General features: G+C 43.7%; 1 protein-coding gene across 11 annotated transcripts in view; it reads right to left on the bottom strand.

Annotated features, from left to right (window-relative positions):
* The window catches only part of TTC7B (tetratricopeptide repeat domain 7B), a 238,820-nt gene that overhangs the window by 102,905 nt on the left and 109,877 nt on the right, over positions 1-26,038 (bottom strand). For all 11 annotated transcript variants that reach the window (XM_074327043.1, XM_074327041.1, XM_074327049.1 and 8 more), the window contains 5 exons: positions 24,570-24,633; positions 20,642-20,779; positions 3,519-3,602; positions 2,412-2,516; positions 401-518 (listed from right to left, as the gene is read on the bottom strand). In XM_074327043.1, the coding sequence (XP_074183144.1) occupies positions 401-518; positions 2,412-2,516; positions 3,519-3,602; positions 20,642-20,779; positions 24,570-24,633 (509 nt within the window). The remainder of the gene's footprint in view (positions 1-400; positions 519-2,411; positions 2,517-3,518; positions 3,603-20,641; positions 20,780-24,569; positions 24,634-26,038) is intronic.

Below are 26,038 nucleotides of genomic sequence, written 5' to 3'. Positions count from 1 at the left end.
CCTGTGCCTAAGACCCAGCGACCCTTCCCTGGCAGGCAGCCAGCCCTTGCTGGGACAGGTGGGCACAGGCTGGGTTGGGTGAATCATCGATCAAGGCCCCATGCTCATCTGCCCTTCATGGCACATGCCCTGCACCTGCCAGCTGGTCCCCTGCGCACCACCAGCCCACTGCACCTGGAAAAGGGCTTAGGGGCCCTGGCACAAGGCCTTGGTCCCTTCCCTCCCATTCTCCCAACAGTCCAAGCAAAGAGGGCAGCAGCAGCGGGGACCCACAAGACGGCACACCAGAGTGACCCAGCTCATACGCCCTCCAAAGACAAAGGGAGGTGGGAATCCTACAGCACAGACAGGTAGTCAGCCCTGCAGCTCAGCAGGTCCCGCGGGGTGGAGCTTCTCTCACCGTCAGTGGCCTGCAGACTGTATGCCAGCCCCAGAGCTAAGTAGCCTTTGGCCTTGAACTCGGACGTTTTCTCTCCTGCATCAACGACTGTTTTGGCAAACTTCTCAGCCTCTTCCAACTGAAAAATCAGACAAATGAAAAACAACAACCTGCAGAATTTCTAACATAAGTTCCCATCAGCATCTGCTGCCAAAAACAGATTTCTGATGAGTCACTGTGAAAATAACTCCCAGATCTTCCAATTCCACTCCCGTGATTCTGTTTGCTTTATTTGAGCCTCTCTCACAGTCCTCAGGATCCCACCTTCCATTTTCCCTTTAAAGTTTTCCTTATTGTATTTTGCCTTCTTTTCCAAAGTCACTTTCATTCTTGGTGGGGCTCTTATCCTTTTCATATTTATTTACATTTTACTGATTGGTTCTGTAAATAGGTTGTGCTAAGTACTCAGAAATTGAATTATATATATATATATATATATATATATATATATATATATACACACACACACACACATATATACATATATACATATATGTAAATAATAAATTTCTTGAAATGTTTTGTGTTTGGGTTTGTCTTTTTTTTAAATTTTTTTTTTAATGGCATAATGAATCCATTTAGGCTTGGATTTTCCTTCCCACAAACTGTTAAAAATGTCAAAACTCCATCTATTTATTTTACAGCGCACAGCACATGGACCTCGCCTCAGCAGATTCCAGTGAGAAAATGTGCACCTGTAAACTACACCCACAACGAGACCTTTTGCACAATTCATCAGAGGCAAAAATAATAAAATTTGTTCCTTCAAAATATAGCAAATGTTGCTGTTATTGAAGCTGAGTGACAGTACATGGGAGTGCATTATACTCTTTACTTCTGTAGTGTTTGGAAGCTTGATAATAAAAATGTAAAAAATACATACAGAAAAGATTTGTTACTCTCATCTTTAAAAAAAAAGGTCGGATTTATTTTAGGCGTTAGAGAAACATGTGTTGCAGTAATGAACAGGCCATAATGGAGGCAATACAGCATAGTCACAGCTGGAAGCTGGCATTTTCAAAACTGAAGGGTTTGGTCCACTCCTCGCCCACTCCCTGGGCCTGCCGGCATTGTTCCCTTGCTTGTGGCACCAAATTGTCAAAACCTGCACGGACCACATAATGCCTTCATAGCTGTGTTTCAGGCGACAGCCTGCTCTTTCAAAATGTCTTTTTCCTTCCACATTTTACCATGTAAAAGCTAACAAAAGTAGAACACTTTCTGCACAAGGCTTACTTTTGTCCTGCTGGGTGAGAATAAATGGGGGTGGGGGGAAGGCAGCAAGGACCATAAAAAAACCTTAGCAAGGCACCTTAGTCTTTTGAGCAAGTTCTTCTTATTGCCAATCTTGATACGAAGTTACAGAAAGGAAATTAAAACTCCATCATTACGTGGGAATTATCTATGCCACCAATCTCAGCAACTAGTCTGAGTTTCCTATTTTCTACTCAAATGGTATATTTTCGAGGTACTAAAAGCGTAACAAATTAGGCTATTCCCAAATTTAAATGTGAACAAGAATATCTGAAGAGGAAAGCATATGTGAAAGAAGAGGAATGAAGAACGTTGGGTTTACACATGAGCTGAAATAGATGGAAACTCTGCTTTACACAGAAACAGGCTCTGCTGAGAATGAATCCTTTAGTGGCATATACCACCTTTTCAGTCCAATACTACCTTCTTACAGCAAGATATATATGAGTATGAATTCCACTTCTATCCTACCATTTCTACTTTTGAAGCACATTCCTACGAAAAAGAAAAACCTGGATTCTCCCGGAACATACTGGTTCCCTCTGTCCTGGGGGTGGGTCGGCGAGGCCCCAGGAGGCCAGTGGCCCAGGCCAGGGGTCTGGGGCTCTGAACAGCCCTGTGTTTGTGTGGCTTGTGAATCACTACTCGTTTCTCTCAGTGCCTTGAAATGACAAAGGCTGGTAGGCCTGCCCACGAGCAGAGGCCCAGCCCCACTCACCCAGTGCAGGGAGCCCATGCACAGCTTCGCCGCGAGGAGTGGGATGGTGGCATCGTCGGGCTTCAGACGGATACATTCTCTCAGCACCTTCACAGCGCGGGCAGACTTGGCAAAAGGAGATTATTTCTGTGAAACTCAAACTGTTTGACAGAACCAAACACTAAAGCCTTCCCAGAGGGATTCTTGGTAAGATGCCTTCTTAATGAGGTTTTCCAACTTTGAGCCCAACCACACAGGAGCCTGGGGACGGCGATAAACCAGAGGTTGGGGCTCCTGAGTGACAGGGGAGTAAACTGTGGTTAAAATAAGCGGAAATGCTTCCCTGGAATCACCCTAGTTTTCTTCCCTACTTAAGTAGCCACTTAACATTAGAAAAAAATTAGAAAACATTAAAGACAGTGGAGGCTCATGTTATTATAAAAAATATACTCTACAATTTTTAGCATACCATAGTAACTTTGTCTCCACTTAGCCCAGATAATCTTATATCACAAACTTAACCATTCACTAAATAGTAGATTCATTAAATGGCCCAAATTAAGGAGAATAACAGTGGCTACAAACTTTATTGAGTGTGTCCCACACCTTATGGGTATTACCCATTTATCTGATACCAATTCTATGAAGTAGGTGCTATTACTACTCCATTTTACTGAGGAGGAAACTGAGATACTGAGTGACCCACTCTGGGTCAGACAGCCTAAGTCTCAACTCCAGCACTTGGATTCCACAACCCACACTTGCAGCTAACATCATACACTGCCTAATGTAATACATTGCTAAAGATAATGAAACAATTTCTTTCTCAAGGAATAAGTTTATACTCTCAAATAAGTAAAAAGGTCAGTGTAAAGAACTAGCCTTAGTTTAAGCCACACCTTCACACAATGAAGTTACAATGGCTACAAAAAGGCAAATATTTCAGAATTTTTCTGCCTAAGGATGTGTCATGTTAGTCCTCAAATAATTAAATTTCATTGTTCATTTATAAATGAATACAAGACAGTGTCAAATAGTTGTAGACTTCAACTAGGTATTCTATCACCTCTTGGGATTCAAAGACTGACTAGTGACACAGAGAATTGCACATCACGAAGGGGGACTTACTTTTCCAGCAGCCATGAGTGACAGAGCAAACTGGTACCAGAGGTGGAATTCCTCAAAGGCAAACTTCATGGCTCTTTCTAAGCACTGGTTTGGAAAGAGGAACAAATGCAGACATCTGAGAATGGCCAGTGTTACAGCTATGAGTTTGTGTCTACGCATACTGAATTCTACAAAATCTGCTTCCCTCGGATGCTTACAACCCAATCCTCCACCAAACCCTTCTTACGGAGTCCCCACCAGATAGGATGCGCTGTGCCAGAGGCCAGGACAACCCACAGTTGACTAAAACAGTCCTTGATCTCAAGTAGTTTTTCTTCTAGTACAAGGAAGGAGGTAGGTACACGAACAGCTCAAATACAAGGCCCAAACTCACAAGTGCCCCAAGAATGGGAAACAGAAAGCACTGTGGCAAAGTGGTCACAGGATTCAGGTATCCTGAAAGAATGGTACTTGAGCAGGGCCTTGATTAATGAGAAGAAGAAAACAAAAACACACAGCTATGGTTGGGAAATGGCAGTCCAGGAAGAGGGGGTGTGAGCAAAGACAGAGAGGTACAGTGTGTGCTTTGACTTGGGGACAGGGAGGGGTCAGTATAAACCCAGCCTAGGACACTCGGGCAGGAACGGGGAGAATCCGGCTGGAAGGCAGGCATAGGCGGGGGCCACATCTGAGCATTTGACATGGCGGCTCCTTCTCAAAGTTGCTCCATCTCCCTCTTCCACCCCAGCTTTGGTTCTCCCTCTTCTGTGCTCCTAAAGTTCCTAACTATATGTTAATGTGACACTCTTCCTGCCCCAGCACAGCCCAGTCCCACACAGAAATTACCAAGGGCAGAAACCCTGACTTCTGTGTCTCCTCAGTGCCTGCCCGTGGAGGGCAATCTACAAATCATTCACTGTCAGTCAGGGAGGAACCTCTGGTTTCTGCAGAGTTACATGATCACATGGAGCTTTAGGAAGATCATGGGGTGTTGGGAGCCGGGGGTGTAAGACCAGAATGGAGACAGGCTAGGAATAAGGTGGAAAGAATGGTCCAGGGACTTCAGAACCAAGTGACAGAACTAAGAAATGTGCATGACTCAGAATCGGCCAGGACAGGCCACCAAGGAAGGAGAGGAGGGGTGGTAGTTGGTGAGGCGTAGGGCCTGAAGGAGGCCCCCAAAGTCTCTGGCCTCTATACCTGGGAGCAAACCTATGGCAGAGACAGCTGTTGTGTATGTATGTTTGTGCATATGGGTGCAAACCTACATGTGTGTGCACATGTGCCTGTGTTTTTATGAGAGATTTTTTTTTTTTAGAATAAAGCAGAATGGGAAACAAAGGTGTTTTATTAATGAGTTTGGTATGAATATGGTGAGTGTCATGTGGTGATTTACTGCAAATAATTAGAGACAATCTGGGGCCTCAAGAGAAAGATCTAACAAAACACATACATTTGAGCTGAAAGAAATTTAAAAAGACATAAACAATTGGAAATACATCCCATGTTCATGGATTGGAAAACCTAATATTGTGAAGATGTCAATACTACTCATAGTGATCTACAGTGTCAGTGTAATCCCTATGAAAATCCCAATGGTATTTTTTGTAGAAATAGAAAAACCCATCCTAAAATCCATCCTAAAAATTTCAAGGGACTCCAGATAGCCAAAATAATCATAAAAAAAAACAAACCAAAAAACAAACAAACAAACAAACAAAACAGAGCTGGAAGACTCACACTTCCTGATTTCAAAGCTTACCACAATGCTACAGTAACCAAAACTGCATGGTCCTGGCATAAAGACAGACCCCAAAGAACTGAAAGCAGGGACTCAAACAGATATCTATCTGTACATGGACATTCACACCAGCATTATTCATCATAGCTAACATGTGGGAGCAACCCAAGTCCATCAATGGATGAATGGATAAACAAAATGTGATATATAAACACAATGGGATATTATTTGGCCTTAAGAAAAAAAGGAAATTCTGACAAACTGAGGAGATAAATGAGGTCCCAGAAGACTAGGGAGAGCCAGGTCCCGGGAACAAATGGAAGGCCTTTCTTATGGAGGCAGGTTCCTTAAGATAAAGAGGAGAGACCCTTCAGGAGCTGCCCTGCCCAAACACTGTTTTCTCTGTAAAGATGGAATGAGGTGGTTGCTGGGAGGAAAGAAAAATAATAGGGTTAGGAGTTTTTGAAAAGAACAGAAGAGCTTTAAACAACAACACAAACTTTTCCCTGAAGGGACAGAATGCTCACGTCAGAGTCACCTCACTGACTGTTGGACAAGCAGTGGCACCTAGAGCATGGTGCTGCCATTTGTTCTCTAGTAATGCTCTGTGGCCAGCCCAGGAGCAGAGGAGAATGGCAGGATTCTCAATTCATGGATGGACACGGAGGGAGGAATGGTGGCTGGGGCCTCAGAGAGAAAGGAGCCACAGAGAGGGTGACACACTGGAGGACATAATAAATGTAAAGTAAGGTGGTGGGAAAGGAGCGAAAAGACTTCCAGAATTTTAAATGGTACTTACAGAGACGGTCAGAGTAAATATTATGCTAGCTGGTTTTCTGTGAAAACCCATCCTAATGAAAATACAGAGGGTGCCAAAACAATGTATACACATTTTAAGAAAGGAAAAAACTACTAAAATTGTAATACTCGATATATACCAATAATAAAAGATGAATACAAGTCACGTGCACATATTTTTTTGGCACCCAGGTATACTAAAAAGTGAAGCAACAAGCAGTTAATAAGCACCTACTATATGCTTAGCGATGAAATACGATGGGTATCTGCAGGTCCTAAGTAAGATGAACACTTGGTCCCTCATGTTGAGCTCACTGGCAACATGCTTAGCTGCAATCTCAGGGGTGAACACGCAACTCCACTGTGACAATGTGACGTCAGCAGAAGTCACTGAGTGAGGCCTCCAGGATGGCCCTCTAAGAGGAGGGCACCCTCAGCTGGGGTACAATTTGTCCTCAGCCCTGGCCCTTTCTTCTGTCAGAGACACAGGCCCCGGGCTGGAGGGGGTGCAGCCAGGAATTGAGAAGCTTGAGGACAAAAGCCACTCTCTACAATGACTGAGCAGAAAGAAAGCACAAGGCCCTTGATGCGACGAGATTCCGCAGCCTCTAACCAGCCTTCTTGCCACGGGGGAAAAAATAAACTCATCTTTGATTAAGTCACTCTAAGTTTGCTTTGTTAATTATATCTGGATATACCTCTCACTATCACAGACACTAAATGGCAGGGCTGGGATCTGAACCTGACCTCAGAGTCCCCTTAACTGCTCTGCTGTATTGATAAACAACAGGAACCTGTTACTGTGCCTTTAAGAAGCACCGTGGGGAAAAATACTAAAGCAGCTTGCTGGAAACAAATCAAGTAGGCAAGATGGGGTGCTGGGGGAAGACTTAATCCAGGTGTGGAGTGGCATGGGCTGGGAGTAAGTGGGGGAGGACAGGTATTATGGAGGGAACACCAAGCAAAGAAAAGCTACCAGTACTTAGGAACTAATTTAAGGGGACAAGGGCTGATGAAGAAGGAAACAAGAATGTCAATCCCAGCGGCCGGGGTCAGGCAAAGGAGCCGCTCTCTGGAGGGAAGAGGTAGAGGACAATCAAAACTGAGGTTTGTTCTAACAGCTCTACTCAACTAATTCATTGCAATATAACCACTAAGTACTTAAATATATACACAGAAACAGTTAGATGTTTAAATGCTTTTCTCCCTCCTTTTGCTAAGAGGAATGATAAATATTAACTGTTTTCCTGATAAACAAAAGGAGCTCAGCAGCTGAAACAGTCTGTTCTGAAGCAAAAGCTCGATGCTATAAATAAGCCTGCATCCTTATTTTCTTTTGTGCCAAAGGCTAATATACTCGTTATGCTCAGTGAAAAAGACACCCTGGAAACCTAATTGGTAGAGAGCTCCATTCCAGGTGCTGCAGGAAAATACCAGCCCTCACAGAGTAGACTCAGAATCTCGGGGCTACGAGGGAACTTGGGAAGCATCTAGCTCAAGTCCCCAAAGGAGAGAACGTTTGTCATTTTGGCTGCCTAGCACCTTAAAACTCTTCTGATCTTTTGTTTCGGGGGTGGGAGGCACCCTGGATAGAAGGGAAGTGGCCTCTCTGCTTCCCAGTAATAAAGCCTGAAGGTGAGTAAAGAAGGGAAGCAACAGGAATGTGTCACATGACCCAGGCACAGCCAATCAGATGTCCCTGTCAGCGCCATGCGACTGGAGTTAGAGAGGCAGGGGGAGAGACCATTGGTTGTTTTTCCCAGGGGCCAGACCTGGGGGCCACAGGTGCAGTAGGCTTGGTGGAGGCCTTCCAGGGTAAACTGGGGCAGGGGCCTTTTCCCCTTAATTTCTGTTCATACCCATTCTTTGCCTTCTGTGGATCCTGTGAGCAGTGTGCACCAATCAATGCCTTTTCTGCTTGAGTTAACCAGACAGGCTGTTGCTTATACCCAAGGCCCTGAAGGTACAGCCGATCAAATGCTTCAGGCTCCTCTTAGAACAACCCCTACTTCCGAGCTCCGAACAAGCAGTTTCTACCTAAGAACCTTCCAGAATAGGGAATTCACAACCTGAGTAGTAGCTAGAGATAATCTAGGCACCACTATAGATTAAGTGTGTGAATTTGGACAAGACAATTAACCATCTATACCTAGACTCCTCACTATGAAATGGGAAATATTATAGTAATTAATGTAGCGTTATCAGGAAGACTGCATTAGTGAGTACATACAAGCAACAAGAATAGAACCTCAGATACAGGCTAATAAGTGCTAAATAAAGGCGAGCTATAAAGTCTTTTTTAAAACTTAACATTCTTATATTTAGAAAGAAAACTGCATAATACCTATCACTTTACCCAAATTAAAAATATGAAAATTTAAATTTATAATGCATTATATCAGAAATAATGATGAACTTTACAAAAAATGTTTCCTCATTTTAGAAAAGGATTCAACCTGAGACCTTTGAAAATAGTGCACAACTTGACAGAACCAGACTAGAATCTATGTTTGTTGTTTATTTCCTTAACAAGAGGTATGGACTCAATGTTTGTGTCCCCCTCAAATTATATGTTGAAACTAAACCCCCATGTGATGGTGTTAGGAGGAGGGGCCGTGGGGAGGTGACTAGGGCACGAGGGTGGAGCCCTCATGCATAGGATTAGTGCCCTTAGAAAAGAGGAGAGATCTGTTGTTCTTTCCCATGTGAGCACACAGAGAGAAGCTGGCAGCCTGTAACCCAGAAGTGGACCTCCACCAGACATGCAGGCACCATGGCCTTGGACTTGCAGCCTCCACAACTGTGACAAATAGACATTTGCTGTCTATAAACCACCTGGTCTATGGCATTTTATTACAGCAGCCCGGATAGACTACGACAACACGCTTTTGGATAACACTGGCAGCGTAGCCAGGAACTGTTCTAACTGCTGTACAAGAACTGCCTCATTTGTCACCCTAATCATACAAGGTACCAGTAGGTACTATTATGGTCCTCCACTTACAGAGGACGGAGCTGAAGTGCAGACTGCCACGTGACTATGTAAGATCCACCAGATGCTAGCAGAGCCAGAATCTGAATCCAGGCGGTCTGGTGCCAGAGTCGGGGCTCTTAACCATAACTCTGCCTCTTAACCAAAGACTGCCTCTGAGACTTTGATTACAGACACGCCACTCACACTTAATTTATCAGGCCCGTTCATGCTGCGTAAAGCAAAATATAGCTAAATAAAAGGCCCTTAAGAATGCCACAGGTTTCCTGCACTATTTCTGTAATTCACCAAGATTTTTTATTGCTAATGGGACCCTTGCTCCCATGGCCTCTTTGGGATCCCCGAGGTCACTAAGGACTGAGGCCTTTCCATCTTGCAGAATTTTCAAGGAACTTCACAGATCCCAGGATACCCACTCGACCAGTGAAGCCACGTCCCCAGCCCACCTGAAAGGTGCTCAGTCTACCCGAGTCACGCATTTCCTCTACACTGCCGAACCTTGCACAGACCCCTCCCAGCTCGGGCCTCTTGGTGATAACTATAACAACCCACTTCCCATAATAAGCCATCGGGATGTCATACAAAGAGTTAGGAAATACAAGTCAACAATTACAAATTAGCCCTTCACCCTAACTCCGAGGTGTCCAAGCTTTGGCATCATGGCCAATCGCTCTGTCTTCCTGTGGCTTCTTCGTGTCTTATACACAGTGATGGTGCTGGCTTTGAAAAAGTACCCAGACAGCTCCAGATGCCTGACACCTCGATGCCAAGCACATTGATATATCACATGCCCTCCCCTATGTTCCTGTAAACACCCAGGTTACATAACTCCCTAAGCAGCTCAGGTCAATATACCTCAATCACAAAAGGAGGCCCTCTCCTAAGGAATGCCCCTAAGAAAATAAAGGAACTTGGGCTGTCACTGAGGGTATTTGCAATCCATAATCTCTGCCTCTTCGGTGGGGTGTCTGCTCTCCCCAGTTGTTTCACTGCCTCTTATAAGCACCCTACTCATATCTGTATATGACAGTAAAAACAATTCCAGTTTTACTGAAGAGGGGGAGATGGGGAACAGAATATATGCTATAAAATAAAAAAACAAATAAATAAAAATAAGAGCATTCACATACTAATAATAATGGTTCCAGTCTAAAAGAAGTACTGATGAAATGGCCTTTAAAGAAGCACAGGCGTTCTGTGCATGGTGGGGGCATTTGAGAGGCTGCTTCCATCTCCCAGGCCCTGCCCAGCTGCTGGCTGGCAAAGGGAAGGCAGGGCTGGGCACGGGGCTGAGGACAGCAGTCGCATGCGCCGGCACTGGCTCCGGGGCCAAACTCCTCACTCGCCAGCCGCGGGGTGCTTGTGGACCCCATGAAGGGGTGCATGTGAAACGCTTACAGGAGTGTCTGACACAGAATGATGTATAAATATCACCATTGATGTTGTTTTTATGAAACAAAGAAGTAGCAGATCCTGTGGGGTTTGGGGTAACCTGAAGGGGGAATGAAGGCGAGAAAGAGGAGCCCTGGGGTGGGGGTGGGGGTGTCAGTGGGTGGCAAAGAAAGAGTGGAGACGAGCCTCTGTGTGGAAAGGGAGAGATAAGAGCCAGATTGCGGCCCCTTTTCACTTCTGGTGTCCAGTGGAGAGATGGCAGTGAGGGCCTGGGAAGAGGGAGATGGGGTCCAATCCAGGTCTGTAGATCCCTGAGTCACCCACGCAAAACAGCAGGTGACATCTCCAAATCACCTCCGTTACCAGAGAAGATTTGTTTGGCAGTAGTATTATTTCTGCCAGGAAACAGGCCCATTTGCTGTAATCATCATACCGCTGCCACGTCTCCCAATCCCGGATAACATTCATTCAATACCATGAATATCTGGTGGAACAATAATTAGAGTCTAAATGGCATCCTAAGCATTTGAGTGGTAGTCAAAATGTCACTTGCAAAAAATGTTTCCTTCGGTAGCAAAAGCGTATCCTTTCCAGTCTCTTATTTTGGCTTTTCATACATCAGCCGTTTCTGAAGGGGCTCCAGGAATGAGAAGCCCCTGGCAGAGGAACGGGGTTTAGCAAGTACCTTCCTGGGACGCAAAGCCCGATTACATGACCTGGGCGCATGGCTGTGACAGCTGTGTAATACCACGGCAATGAGAAGCCAGAGTCTATTCTTGGAACTCGAGAGGGAGAGTTGGCATCTAAAAACCCACGGAGGAGGGGGCAGGAATAAAATAATCAGATTTAGCCTCAAATTTAGCCTGGAGCTGAAGTCGAAAATTCATCACTGTTAAGACAGAACAAATACCATAGTGAATTGCCTTCATTAGTCACCTTTGTGGACAGGTTGGCCGTATCCTAAGAGTTCTCATCACACAGGTCCTTCCATCAATTAGGAATGTTTTCTTTTCTACGTCATATGTGCTTAATGAGTCAGTGAATAAACGTAATTCCTGGCAGTTGTGTAACAATGTTCTTCTTCTTTTTTTAAAATTTAACGTGATATGTGGATCACATTTTGTGTCTTTACTTTCAGCAATGAAATGTGGACCATTATCTTAGACCCACAGGACGACGTAATCAGGTGTTGAGACCTTCAAAATTGTTTAGTCCCACTCTTACTTTTCAGATGAGAAAACTAAGACCCAGAGAAGAGACAGGACCTGTCCAGGGTCACACTGTGGCAGACCTGAAATTAGAACCCAGGTCTCATGATACTCACTCAGCTCACGGCCTTCTTTCTAAATTAACTAAAAATAAAAGTACAAATTAAAGTGGAATTTGAGAGATCTTTTCTACAAGAGTCTGGGTATAGGAAAAGCTTCTAAAAAGGCATGCTTAGGGGGCTCTCAGCTACAAATAAAAGCACCCTCAACCCAGGTTTTGAGAAAACACAAGGTCCATCAAGTTTTGCTCAGGTTTTCTCCCTTGAAATTGAAAATAAAATAAGAGCAAAACCCACATTTGTGCCCCCTTCCCAGTTCTTTTTGCTTTAAAGCAGCAATACTGCTCCAAGCAAAGGAATCTCAAAGCTTATTGCTTTGGCAAATGCTTAAATTAAGGGACATCCTTGCCTCTGGCCAGGGTGGAAGTAGAGAGTGGGTTGTTTTTCAAAGGTTACAGGCTTTATTACAGAATGGAACGCTGGATGCCATCCCCCAGCATGCTTTCTGCTCAATTCTAGGAAGCAACTTTGGTCAAGTCTGCAGAGCAAGTAGAGGGTCTCCAGGGTCCTGACCTAATACTACATACTCCATCGGCTGTTTTGCTGAGGTAGCTAGCTGTTCTTTGTTATTCCTGCAAAATGAATCTCTCAATTCAAGAAATGGACATTTCATTCCTCTACCTCCTTCCTCTTCAACTGCCTCTCACCATTTGGTCTCTGTTTTCAGCCTACCTCCGCTGGCTTGGAGCACCAGGTTTTAACCCTTCAACCACAGCTGCTGCTTCATCCATGAAAGGACTGAGGGAGGGAAGGAATCACGTACAAAATAGGTGCTCAATGAATGCTTCAACGAAGGAGTAAATAAGGATTGAGTGTTAGGATCCATTCTTTCAACTACCCTTTGGGGGGGAGGGGCACAGACAAACAAGAAAACTCGTGGGGTGGGGGGGCCGCGAAATGCAAAGATTCTGGCGATGATGGCTTATCAGGCAAACTGAGGCCTGAGGGATAAGCTCCGACCTGCTGCCTGTTTTCATAGAGCCCCAAAGCTAACAGTCATTTGTAGTTGAACACTTGCCAGCAATTTGATGAGAGGAAATAGTAACTTTGAGTCCAAATTAAATGAAATGTTACTCCCCCAAACAATCCCATTCTTCTCATTAATGTACCCATATTACAAAAAGTTGTACTCACTATCATATTTTAATTAATCGATAAAAATTTTGTGGAAATGTGTTTCCTCTCTTGTCATACCAACACGATACCTTTGGTTTTGCCTCTTGGTTCTCAAAGCCTAAAATATTTAGTATCTGGCCCTTTGGAGAAAAGTTTGTTAACCCCCACACAAAAGGAATAGGTCACTTTATGTCACTGAGGCATGACTGACTTGCCCTATTGTTCCAAAGAGATAGAATAGGTGAAAGTTACCAGGAGACAGACTTCGGATCAATCCTTTGGAGTAAGCAAAGAGAACGGAATGGTATGTATTACATACATACCAAGAGCTGTGCTGGCTATTTTACACCTCTCACTGAGCTTCACAACAGTCTCTGAGGTGAAAGTCCAGAGTGGTTAAATATCTTTCCCAAAGTTACACAGTTAGGAAAGGAGAGTCAGTATTTGATCTCAGATATGTCTAACTCCAGGGCTGAGTTTTTTACCTATGCAATAAAAGACCCTACTAAGGGTCAAGGGTCATCTGCCAGGGTTATTACAGAGGGGATTTTACATTTGCAAGCAGATTATCAACAACCACCAATAAGAACAGTCCCAAGCACACTGCATATACCATCTCTTTACTCATCACGATAATCTCTGGAGGTTCCTATTATTACCTGCAGTTTCCACATAAGGGGACAGGTTTAGAGAGAGAAAGGAATCTGCTAAAGTTCATACTTGGCCAGATGTAGAGTAGCAGAACTGAAATTCAAATTCAGCTCTGATATCAAAACATGAGATACTGCTAAGATGGCAATACTATCCAAAGTGATCTACAGATTCAATGCAGCCTCTATCAAAACTCCAACAGTCTTTTCTGCAGAACTGTAAAAGCCAATCCTCAATTTCATGTGGAATTGCAAGGGGTCCAGAATAGGCAGAACGATCTTGAAAAAGAGCAAAGTTGGAGGACTCACACGTCTCGATTTCAAAGCGTACAACAAAGCTACAGTAATCAAAACAGTGTGGTATTGGCATAAGGATAAACATATAGAACACTGAAATAGAACTGAGATCACAGAAATAAACCCACACATCTATGGCCAATTGATTTTTGACAAGCGTGCCAAGTCCATTCAATGGGGAGAGAAAGAATAGTCTCTCAACAACTTGTGTCAGGACAACTGGATTTCCACATAAAAAGAATGAAGTTGGACTCCTACCTGACACCATATACAAAAAGTTACTCAAAATGGATCAACAACCTAAATATATAGCCTGGGATTTGGCAATAGATTCTTAGACATGAAACCAAAAGCATAAGCAACAGAAGAAAACACTGATATACTACACTTCATGAGAATTAAAATCTTGTTCATCAAAGGACATTATCAAGAAAATGAAAAAACAAACTACAGAATGGGAGAAAATATTTGAAAATCATGTATCTGTTAAGGGCTTATTATTCACAATAAATAAAGAACTCCTATAACTCAACAACAAAAACAACCCAATTTAAAAATGGGCAAAGGTCTTGAATACATGTGTCTCCAAATAAGATACACAAATGGCCAATGAGCACACGAAAAGATGTTCAACATCATTAGTCATTAGGGAAATGCAAATCTAACCTACTATGAGATACCACTTCACACTTAACTAGGATGGCGATTATAACAAAAACAAAAACAAAAAATAACCAGTGTTGGTGAGGCTATGGAGAAATTGCCACCCTTGGGCCTTATTGCTGGGAATGTAAAATGGTGCAGCCACTGTGAAAAAAGAGTTTGATGGTTCTTCAAAATGTTAAACATAGACTTATCGTATGATCCAGCAATTCCACTCTTGGATAAATACCCAAAAGAACTGAAAACAGGAAGTTAGATATATGTATGCCAATGTTCATTACAACATTATTCACAATAGCAAAAGACAGAAACAATCCACAGGTCCATCAGTAGATGAACAAACAAACTGTGGCATATACATACAATGGAATATTATTCAGCCAAAAAAGGAATGAAGTCTGATACAGGATGAAAGTGTACATTGGCTTTGAAGCATCGGTTTATTCAGCAGGTTTTTATTGAGCACCTACATTGAACCAAACACTCTGCCTTGTTTTCTCGGAAGTCTGCAGCAACTTTTGTGTCAGGCCACACAGATGCCTTCCAGGGACCCCGGCCCCTAGGTCAAGGCTGAATTTCTACAGTACAAGTGGGGCTGCATGAAGTACCAAACCCTAATGTAAACTAACACACGGTAGGCCTGTTAAACAGAGTTGGTTAGATGTTCAAGTGTTTCCACAGTGCTCCCTGATTAATAAGTGTTTGGTGAGGGCTGTGAAAATGTCCGTTTGGTACAACCACTAGCCAGACAGTACTACTCACAGAACTATAATGTTGTTGAGATTTCCCATAAACAAATGAACAGGAGGAGTTCAACAGGAAAGATAAAAATACCATTTCTGTCTTTAAAGCTGCCATGTCTACATAGAGGGGACACATACTCCCTTCAAAAAGGACCCCGTAACATTCTGTCAAAATGGAGCCATTAATAGCCAAATGCAAGAAACAAACCTCCTCAGCAGCTTGGGTTCATTCTAAAAACAGAGAAAGCAGTGCTTGTTGCTTTACTTTTAATAGCGCGGGTCGTCATGCCAACAAGTGCTGCTGTTTAAATTGAAGGGGGAAAAAAAGAAGTGTTCCTTCCCACACAAACTTCTCAGCAGAGCTCACAATTAGTCTTTAAAAAACAAGAAAACTCATAGCACTGGAGATATGGTAAACATTGTGCTCATATTTAAACCTGTCAGAATGAGGATGTGATAAACCTTTGGTTTATATCGCCTTTGCCCAGTAACTGGCTGAACAGTGCCCTGAAAAAAAAGAAAGGCATTATGTGGACACATACAAGGCAGCCAATCTTGAGATGGGAGAGGAGACTTCCATCTTGAATAAACACAACTGAAGAAAAAGACAGAGAGGGCAGTTTTCGTGTGAAAGTGGCTCTGCTTCCCTGTAAACATAGTTCTTACAAGCCTGGGTCTGCCCACTGCTGCACGACCCACCCAAAGGTGTCAATGCCAGGAGGAGAAAGACACACAGACATGGTAGGAACCGCAGCTGGGGCCACACGATCCTTTCCCCTGTTGGTGCAGGAAGGCCTAGGGCTCAGATCAGCCAAGGAGATGAGCCAGAAGAAAAACACACCGCGTCCTGATGTGGACGTGTTGATGCAGGCAGGGGACAAGAGAAGGAAGGCAAGTCTGAGGACAGGGTGAGAAGGAGGTGAGAAGGTTGTTTTGTCTCACAACAGCCTGGTGGTTGTAACCTTCTGTTCATAAACGGTTCCAGCCGGTCTGCAGGGAGATCTGTGCCGCATCGCTGAGGCAGGGACCTGCTCACAGACCCACCAGGGGGTGAGGTGGCCAGATCGCCAGCAGCAAGGGCCACAAGCAGTCTGTACCAAGACATGGGCAGGGGTTGACAAACAGGCTTCTGTCCAGTGTCCTCTCCCCTGAGAACAAGCTCCCATTTCCCAGACCCTCCGCTTAACGCACTCACACCTTCATGATGTTGATAATGAAGGGTCTCCCTCTGCTCTTAGACTTGCACTACCCAGTCTTCTCTAATTACGGTTGACCCTTGAACAACATGGGGATGAGGGGCGCTGACTCCTGCGCAGTCAGAACTATGCATATAACTTTTGTCTCCCCCAAAACTTAGTTGTCCCTTGGTATCAGCGGAGGATCGGTTCCAGGACCCCCTGTGGATACCAAACTCCACAGATGCTCAAGTCCCCTATATAAATAAAATGGTGTAGATCAATGCATACAGTCAGCCTTCTGCATCGCAGACTCCCGACCCTGGATGGAAAAGACTACAGGTGTTTATTGAAAAAAAAAATCTGTGTGTAAGTGGACCCATGCAGCTCAAACCCGGTTGTTCAAGGGTCAACTGGAGTTATCTTTTCAGGGTGTTTATTTTATCTCCCTAACTGGACAGGAAGTTTCTAGAAGCCAAAGACCATTTATTTATTTATTTGTTTGTTTGTTTGTTTATTTATTTAATTTATTATACTTTGTTGCTTCCCCTGTCCTGCAACTCCTGTGCATATGGAGGTAGGAACAACAGTGCAAAAGCCCACAGCTGCCATTTAATGAGCCCTATGCTGGGCTCTGTTCTGAGTACTTTCCAGCATTAGTGAATAACCCTCTCAATGATCTGAGTACGATTATTATCCCTATTTTACAGAAGGAAAACCAGGGCAGAAGAGGTTAATAATTTCCAGGATCACAAAACTGGAACTCATACCCAAGCTCTCTACTCTGGGGGGCATGCCCAGGACACAGGAAGTTGCTGATCTGGGTTTGGGGTTGAGGAGACAGGGGGGTTGCCAATGGAGGGCAGAACAGTGATTGGGAACAGCCACCATATCCCATTCCTTGAAACTTACAGAAGTTTACATGCATTTATTCATAAAGAGATACATAAAAAGATGGTCTCTGAAATGTTGATGGGTAGTCAACTATCTCAGGACAGTGGGATTCCAAGTGACTTTTATTTTATTTTCCACATTTGTATGTATTGTTTGATTTTTCAAGGAGTCTGCTGGGCTGTTACATATGGCAGAAAGACGAACAATGAAGTCAATTTCATGATGAGAGAAAAAGTAAAACAAAATAAAAAGAGGGGAAAAGAAGGGGAAAGGGGACGAGCTATGTTTCTGAACAGAAGGGTGGCATGCCTCTTTCTGTGTTTTAGAAAGATCACTCTGGTGATGACACAGGAGATGAAGACAGGGAAATGTGACATCCCACCATGATAAATGGTAACAATGATAACCACTAACGCTCATAGGACCCAGAGGAGTAATACAGGAAGTTTAAAATCCAGTTCCCCCACCGTAGCACTAGTCATCATAGGCAAATGCCCATCAACTGAAAAATGGGTAAACAAATTGTGATATATCCTTACAATGGAATGTTATTCAAACATAACAAGGAATGAACTACTGACACGTGCCATAACATGGATGACCTTGCTATGCTAAGTGAAAGAAGCCAGACACAAAGGTCATATACTGGATGATTCCATTTATATGAAATACCCAAACCAGGTAAATCCACAGAACCAGAATAGTAGTTGACAGGAACTGGGAGGATGGAGGAATGGGGAACAATTGCTTAATGGGGGCGGGGTTTTCTTTTAGGGTGATGAAAATATTTTGGAATTAGACAGAGGTGATGGTTGTACACAGTATGAATGTACTAAACGCCACTAACAGTACAGTTTAAAATGGTTAAATTTGTTATATGAATTTACCTCAATTAAAAATATCCAGTTAGCCTTTTAACCTAAAGTCCTAAGAAAAATGGAAGCTGAGCAGATGAGAAATGAAGGGGAAAAAAAGAGAGAGAGAGAGAGAGAGAGAGAGAGAGAGAGAGAGAGTCTCAATAAATGAGGGAAGCCAGACATCTAAGTAAGATATGGTCTGAGACTAAGGGGGAGAGGGTCCACGCTAGGCCAAGGGTGGATCAGGCCCCTGTCCTCAGTAACCGAGCTACCAGAAGATGGAACCACTGCCTCGAGGTACCGTGCACTTTCACCTTTCACCTATGACACGTCCTGTTTTACTTAGAAGATCTGGGACAACATGGCCATCAAATGTTTGCTGGGAGAAGCTCCAACTGCAAAACTAAGTAGAAACAGCAGGAAAGGCTTAAGCCAAGTATTCAAATCATCATGACTGGATGCAGACCCCGCGGGGACCCCTCCCCATCCCCGGCCACAGCAGTGGGCACCCGCCTATTGCTTGGCTGCCTCCCCCTAGGCTGGGAGCCACTCACCAGTGGGCACCGTGCCTGGCTCAAGGCTATATCCTGGCCTTCACCACAGCCCCTGGCACAGAACAGGGCACTGCAGACATATACGTTCAAGACACGAACGTTCTTCATTTTATCAACTGATCGATATTTTTAATAGATAACGCACAGATATGGTACAACATTCAAAAGGCTCCCTGGGATACACAATGATCAATTTCCCTTTGTCCTACCCTCGAGTAAACTCTAGCACCTTGGAGGCAACCTCTGGCCCTGTCGCCATTGTCCTGACTGTGACTAGTGCAGTGAAATTCTAAATTGCAAAGGCCTCCAACAACCAAGCAGGCTACCCAGCAACTTGGGCGTCAGGTCATCACCACAAGATGGAAGCTAAATGTGACATCAAGATGAAAGTCATCTGGGTGAAAACAAGGGCCCAGCATTCCGTGCCAGGAGGAAGCACATGCCAGGGAGCTGCCGGCTTGCAGAGGAATGCTGCTAAGGTGACAGCCGTCCCCCAGAGTCATTCATGGCATGACGAGAAGTCCGTGGGCAGGGGTCATGCAGCCTGGGACCAAGTCAGCCACCTCAAGCTCCTCACACCTGTTTCAGACGTAGGCCAATTTCAAGCTGGGAAAAGGCTATGTCGCTACACGGTGGGATGAAAGCAGACATGCAAACCACACTCAGTCTTGGACTCAGAGAGAGGTTTAGTGGTTTGTCTGGAGGAAAAAGTTCATATTCAAAGAACTCAACCACAGGCTGGGTGGCACTGTCCCCACAGACAGGCTCTGCAGTGGACATGGAAGACAGGAACTAAGCTAGCCAGGGGGAGAGTGTCCTAGGAAATCACAGTACCCCGGGCAGTGACGGATCTGGGCCCATCCCAAGCCTGGGCAGAGTCCCAGGGGGTGGACCGTGTGTGACAGGACATTTGGACACACTGCTTTATCTAGCTGGATTGTGAGGGGCTTTTTTTGAAGACTGAGTAACCACTGCCCTGTATAGTCACCAAACGAAAGACTAAAAAAAGATCCAAGCCACACAGGCTCAGCTCCTCCCCGGGCTCCTGCCTAATGTGATGAGGCACCGGCAGGCTACAAGGCGAGTCGGGTGCTTATCTGATTTCAGCCAATCTGTTACTGTATTTCATGCCCTGTCCGTGTGCCCAGAGGCTGTTGCAATGTGTATAAATTTAGAAAAAGAAAGATAAATAACAGGGAAAAGTTCATTTTCACAAAATGAGTTGTTTTCTTTCTTTTTACTCCACTAAAGAAAAGATAAAATGATCTTGTTACTTATTTAACCCCTACCTACCACCGTGGAATTTGGGTTTTTGGGCGGCAACTCAATAACGTATAACCGCAGCCCAAGGTGAACCAGCTTCTTCTGAAACGAAAACAGTCAAGCTTCCACCCTAAATGTTTCTCAGAAGCTGAGGGACTGTTACATGACAGCACCTCGCACAATATCTACAATCAACTAGGGTCTCTTCCGAAACAAGCAGAAGACCCTGGATGAAGGCACTGTTTACATGGGAGCCTGTGCCAGCTCACAAAACAATACTGTGCCTGAAGTTGCCATGTTACCAGGAGTTACACACTGACGCTTTAAATAAAATCTGTTTTTATAAGGAAATTCATTGCACAGAGGGGAGATTTTTTGTTGTGGAAATTACCCAGAAAGAGAAAATTGTTTGAGAAATGACTGCCTTGCCTCACATACAAAATCACTGCCAGTAGGGTTTTTGGACCACTGGCAGGAAGTGACCGCCAAAGAACTATACCATCTAATCATTTAGCCCCACTTCCATTTTACAGGAGGTGGAAACCAAAGTTAAAGGATGGGCCGGAGGTCATGTGGCTGCCAGTGACAGAGGGTGGCCAGGACCAGATCCCATAGCTTTTCCCAGGGCTTAATCCACCAGCACCACCCGCCCCCTGGAAGTCATCCAGACTCAAGGCTGTACCTCCGACAGCATCTCATACTGGCCTCTTCTTCCAAGAGCAATGGTCAGTAAATCATAGACCACAGACGCGCTCTGCAGACTGATGAGGCGGTCGCTCCTGTGCTCAGGTATCCTGCTCAGCACGGCATCCCGGTTGGCCTGGAAACAACCGGGAAGAGAGAAGCAGATGGTGAGCCAGCCCATGCACACAGCTATCACTCTGTGGAGAGAAGCCATCCAGGCCCCCCGACCCCTAACAGCTCGCCGGGGGTCTGGAGAAAAGAGCGGGAATGAGTAAGGGGCTTGTCACTTCTGGTTGTTTGTTCACAGTCCCCAGAGCACCAAGCACGTGGTACCTGGTATTCTCCAAACATGGAAGCCCTAGAAGCGGGATCCTAGAGGGCACGTGTACCTGCCAGCAGGTATTTGGAGGAAGGGTTAGAAGCCAGTGCAAAGCAGGGTGATTTCTCCTGCTCAGGTGCACAAACAGAGCACAGTTGCAGACGCAGCTGTGCTCTGGGGCAGTAGAACCCTCCGCCGAGAGGCCCTGCTGCATCTCACTTGCAGACCCTGCTTTGCTCTACATTAAAGAGTAGGAGAAAACTCCCGGCTCCACGCTTCCCATCACCAAGTAGTGTCATCAAGTTCCATCAGGCCTCCAGAGACACATCAGACTTTTCCTCCATCACCAAAACGATGCTCAAATCCCTAACAGACATCTTCCCTGGAACGGACTACCAAGACTAATTCAATCTTGTTGAGGGAAGCACAAAACACATGCATAAGAGAAAGCAAGACGCAAACAGATTTTTGTTTTAAACATATTACCACACAGGACTCAAGAGAACACCTTGCCTATTTCACATTTTCACTGTTTAGCACAGAAATACAGCAGGAACATTCAAGCTTATTAATCTCATCTAACTAGAAATCAGATGCTCTCTGCAGCAACTTGTTTTCATTACTTTTGAAATGTAATTTCTCTACAGATTCCTCCAGACATACCCCATGCATCAGAGACTCTAACCACTAGCTCGTTTTTCCTTTTCTCCCTAATAGGGAGTTCAGAATCAATAAAGTTAGATTTTGCCTATCTTTTTTTCCCTGCCAATTAACAGACATCTCCATATCTATTCGTCTCTAAGAGCATGGAAAGGGACACTCAGTTTTTCCTCTGAAAGTGGTTACATGAGTATCAGGGTCACTGGTCCAGGCACGCTGATGTTTATCTTCTGCCTGACATTTGGAAAGGCTAGGCACACACCTTTTCTCTCACTAATGAGACAAAATGCTTTCTTTCCGTGTGAGTCCAAGGCATTTACTTTTAGCCTCCCCTCAGTACTTACTCACTTTAAAACTCCTTGCTCTTAAATGTCAAAGACAAATAAGAATATATAAGACAAGCCACTTCCTACAAAGTGAGTCATCTCTCATGGAAATAAGTCTACTTTTGAAGATTTTATTCTAAGTTTTTCTTGTTAGGGGTGGCTTTTAAGCCAACAAAAGAAGTCCTGACAGAAATAGGGCTTGCTGTAAATGGCCACATTTTATTTATTTGCTATAAATGTTCCATATTGAGACCAATGCCTGGAAGAGAACAAAACAAAATACTATGTAAGAGAAAATTTCAAATTATGCCAAATGCCTTTTAAAAAACATTTAGAGAAAGTCTACCAGTGTCTTTTGATTGAAAGGTACAATATAGAACCTCAAACAGATCCACAAACGATAAATATCCCAGAATACTGTCTCAGTGTTGGTTGTGCAAATATAGTTCAGATAACGCTTTTTTCTCCTGGGGAAAACTGACTTGATTTGAGGTGAGAGAGCAGTAGAATTCCAAATGAGTTCTTGTAGGCAGAGAGACTGTGGACAAATTTCTGCTTCTAAGTTAGTCAGAACCAATGACGAATACAATTTCCCCAAACACCAAAAAAACAAACAAACCCCAAAACACAGCAATTCTCATTTTGGTTCTGAAATTGAGCACATTCTTTTTCTGTCTAAAACTTAAAATCAAGGACTCGAGGAACATGGAAAAAGGCTTCCAAAGGTAACTTAATTTAGATTTCCGCCTATAATTATGGAATGATTTACAGGGAGAACATAATCATTTTGGCTGGAAACCTAGTCCTTCATATTTACTGATGATGTCACTGGATTTCACCAGCCCTAAAGAGATTTTTAGGAAACTAAATACCACAGAGCCAAATCTGACTGTCTCAAAGGGATCCCAACTTTCTCAGTACTATTAGTTCCTATCACTTCAGTGAAGGAGCAGGAGAGATGGAGACCTCATTCCCAAGATACAAACATTTTAGAGATGTGACCATGTTTTCCAAATTCCAAACTGGAACACATGATCTGACAATGGAATTCAATATTTTCAATCAGCTTTCAGAACGTTTAGAAAGTAACAAACCAGGTTTGCCCAAAGGAAACTAGCTCCGAGGTAGGGAAGAGCCCAGCTTAGCATGTGGAAATGTTGGCTAGGAGGCCACCAAGAGCTGGTCCCCATAAAGAACTGAGGACAAAGCATGGTGAGACTTGCTCATGTGAAAAACCGTTACTGATGCCACCAAGTGCCAACCTGTTCACATACACGCCTTCTCTGATTGTGTCAAGGCAGAGGAGAGACTGTAAATGACACCGTCCTAAGTTACAGCTGACAGTGAAGGAAAGATGAGCCAATGGGGCGACCTGTTTTCCTTCAGAGGAAAAAAGGCCAATGACGTCAAAGAGCTTCCAAATAAAAAGACTGGTAACTCAAGCAGTCTTGCTCTTGTAAACATCTCTGAGCCATTTCACAGAACAACAAAACCCAGAGCTTTACATTCAGGCAAGAAAGCTGCCCTCCCTGACTAAGCCCAGCCTCTTCGGATCCTCCTTCACTCGGCACACGTATATTCTTCTGCTTTTCTGTATAAGTCTTTCTCGCCTGCATTTAAACTGTATGCTTGGGCAAGAAGGGAAACACCTTCTCTTAAATTCATTATGATTCCTGTTTCTCCTCCTTTCTCCTCCTGCCTGCCAGATGGGGTGGGAGATATGGAAAGAGGCAGTACGATCTACTAGAAAGAGCAACAGACCACTTCATGATGCAAACCTTTTGCCTTCACGTTCCTCATCTGTAAAATAAGTGAATGGATGTGAGGACCTCTAGGTCCTTTCGAGCTGCAGGAGTTTGCCACTCTGCTCAGGTGCTCAGCGCATACATTGACTTGCCAAGGTATCAACTCCTATGACACACATTACTCCTGGAAGTTTTAAACCAGGGCCACGCCTAATGATATGTAGATGAACAATGAAATTAGAGACCTAAAATTTGATATCCTGGCCAAACGTGAAGAAAACATTTGAAAGGAAGCTAATGGTCTGGCAAAAACTATCCCTCACAACAGCAGAACCAGGTAACAGGAGTGACCTCTCACGGCTGGGACTGGGCAATGCTTGGGGAGCAGGTGGGAGCTCGGGGCAGGGGCCTGGGTAAGAGGACGAAGCAATTTCATCAGGCACTTGCTATAAAAACTGGAGGTTCATGTACACAACAAGCGATCTATCCCCAAACTCTCCCTCCTACTGAGGCAAATGGAGAAGGCCTGTAAAGGTTACTCTTTGGGAGCTTCTTTTTCCTTCCAAGGTTCCCTTGGTGGTCATTTTAGCTGTAGTTTACCTATAGTGTATACTTGCGTTAGTGTTCAATCAATACTTGGTGGATAAAGGGCTGAATTCAGATGTCTGCTAACTGCTATGGGAAGAGAAGCTCCATGCTCCAGGCCAACCAACATTCTGCCCAGTCCAAGAATTAAGAAACATCCCTCCTTTTAAACCTCTATTTTTCCCCCCTCCCAGGTATCCCCTCTACAGAGTCACTACATTGATGGAGCAGCCAGATCAAAAGAGAGACTATAGGAACAAGGGAAAGAAAAATAAAACACATTCTACTTACCATAGACTCACTAATCAGCAATAACAACAGGGCTTCTTCTGTATTTTCTTGAGGACAAAAAATGCTGTATAAAGAAAATCAACTTTGATATATGGCAACTTCAAAATAACACCAAACCCACTAACCATGAGCAGAACTGAATGCTAACAGCTTCTAGATTTTTATGTAGAACCCATAAAAAATACTGGACATATAATCTGGACACTTGAACGAATTTGCTTATTTCTATGGTATCTATGGAATTTATACATTCTAACTATGCATTTTTAATAGCAGGAAACAAGGTGAAGTAAAGCTGTAAAAACCAAGTTAAAAGCCCAAATAATGTATATGCCTATTATAGAAACAGAAATTTAAATCGCTACAAACTAACATTACCTAAATAATACTAGCTTTCTCCTGAACCCATCATGGAGGTGTTAATTGCAGGCGTTTCAGTAAACAGCACTCTTTTTATCTCTTTCTTGCTAACTGGCATATATTATCCTTTAGATGAAATAAGAGATTGGAAGCAATTTTCAAGTTTGAATAATTTCTAGAATACTGTAAGGAATTTAGTGAGGTATCTTACTTAAACACGTTTTATTATGGGGTGGCATGCAAGAGCTGGCTGCCTTATTAATCTATTTTATGGAATTTGGCTGAACTCAAACATCTTGGATTAAAAGAAAAAGCTTTTAAACCTCAGTGTTGCTCAGGATTAGAGAACAACAAACACCAAACATAATCCCAACATCCATTCTCTGTATCCTATTTTTTGTGCTTTGAGCACAAAAGATTTGTAGCATTTTTTTTCCTGTTCTGAAGCTCTAGAAACCTCTGAGTAGAACTGTGAGTGTTATCACCAATTGGGCGAAACTCAACTCTTTTTCATGGAATGGAAGAGGAGTGCAATAAAAAATGAAGTGGGTTAAGAAAGCCTCCTGGATGTTTTAGAGATGAATAAAGAAAGACTAAATTCACATCTTCCCAATGATAATATTACAATCATTTAAGAGATGGGATGCTTTCCCCCAAAATGGTAAAACTGTATTTTCCAAATCCTTATAAATACTTGCTCTGTTTGAAACTTTGGCAACTTTTGTATTACATCAAAGGACCGTGAAAAGTAAGACAGAAACAGTACAGTGGCTGGTACTCTTTTTACAACTTTGGCTTCCCTAGAGGTAAGAAATCTACCTGTGAGGTGGTTCCTATTGCTCTTTCAGGGCTAAAATTTTATGAAAAGCCTGGCTTGTAAACAAGGGGCAAGACTCTGGAATCGGCAGTAACTTCCTTAAAGAGGCAGCTGGAAGTGATCTGGATTTTGGGAGGATGGAAAACTTCTTTCCCCTTAAATTCAGAAAGAGCTTTTCTGTGTGTGTGTGTGTGTGTGTATGCATGCGCGCAATCCAGCAATCATTTTCTGATATCCTGGCTTATGCTTACAAGTATTGGGACCTTACAAAAAAGCAGTAACATTAACCATT

Source organism: Rhinolophus sinicus, linkage group LG03 (assembly GCF_036562045.2).
Source record: "Rhinolophus sinicus isolate RSC01 linkage group LG03, ASM3656204v1, whole genome shotgun sequence".
NCBI lineage: Eukaryota > Metazoa > Chordata > Mammalia > Chiroptera > Rhinolophidae > Rhinolophus > Rhinolophus sinicus.
Note: the sequence above shows the minus strand (reverse complement) of the source record. Positions and strands in the feature narration are given on the sequence as shown.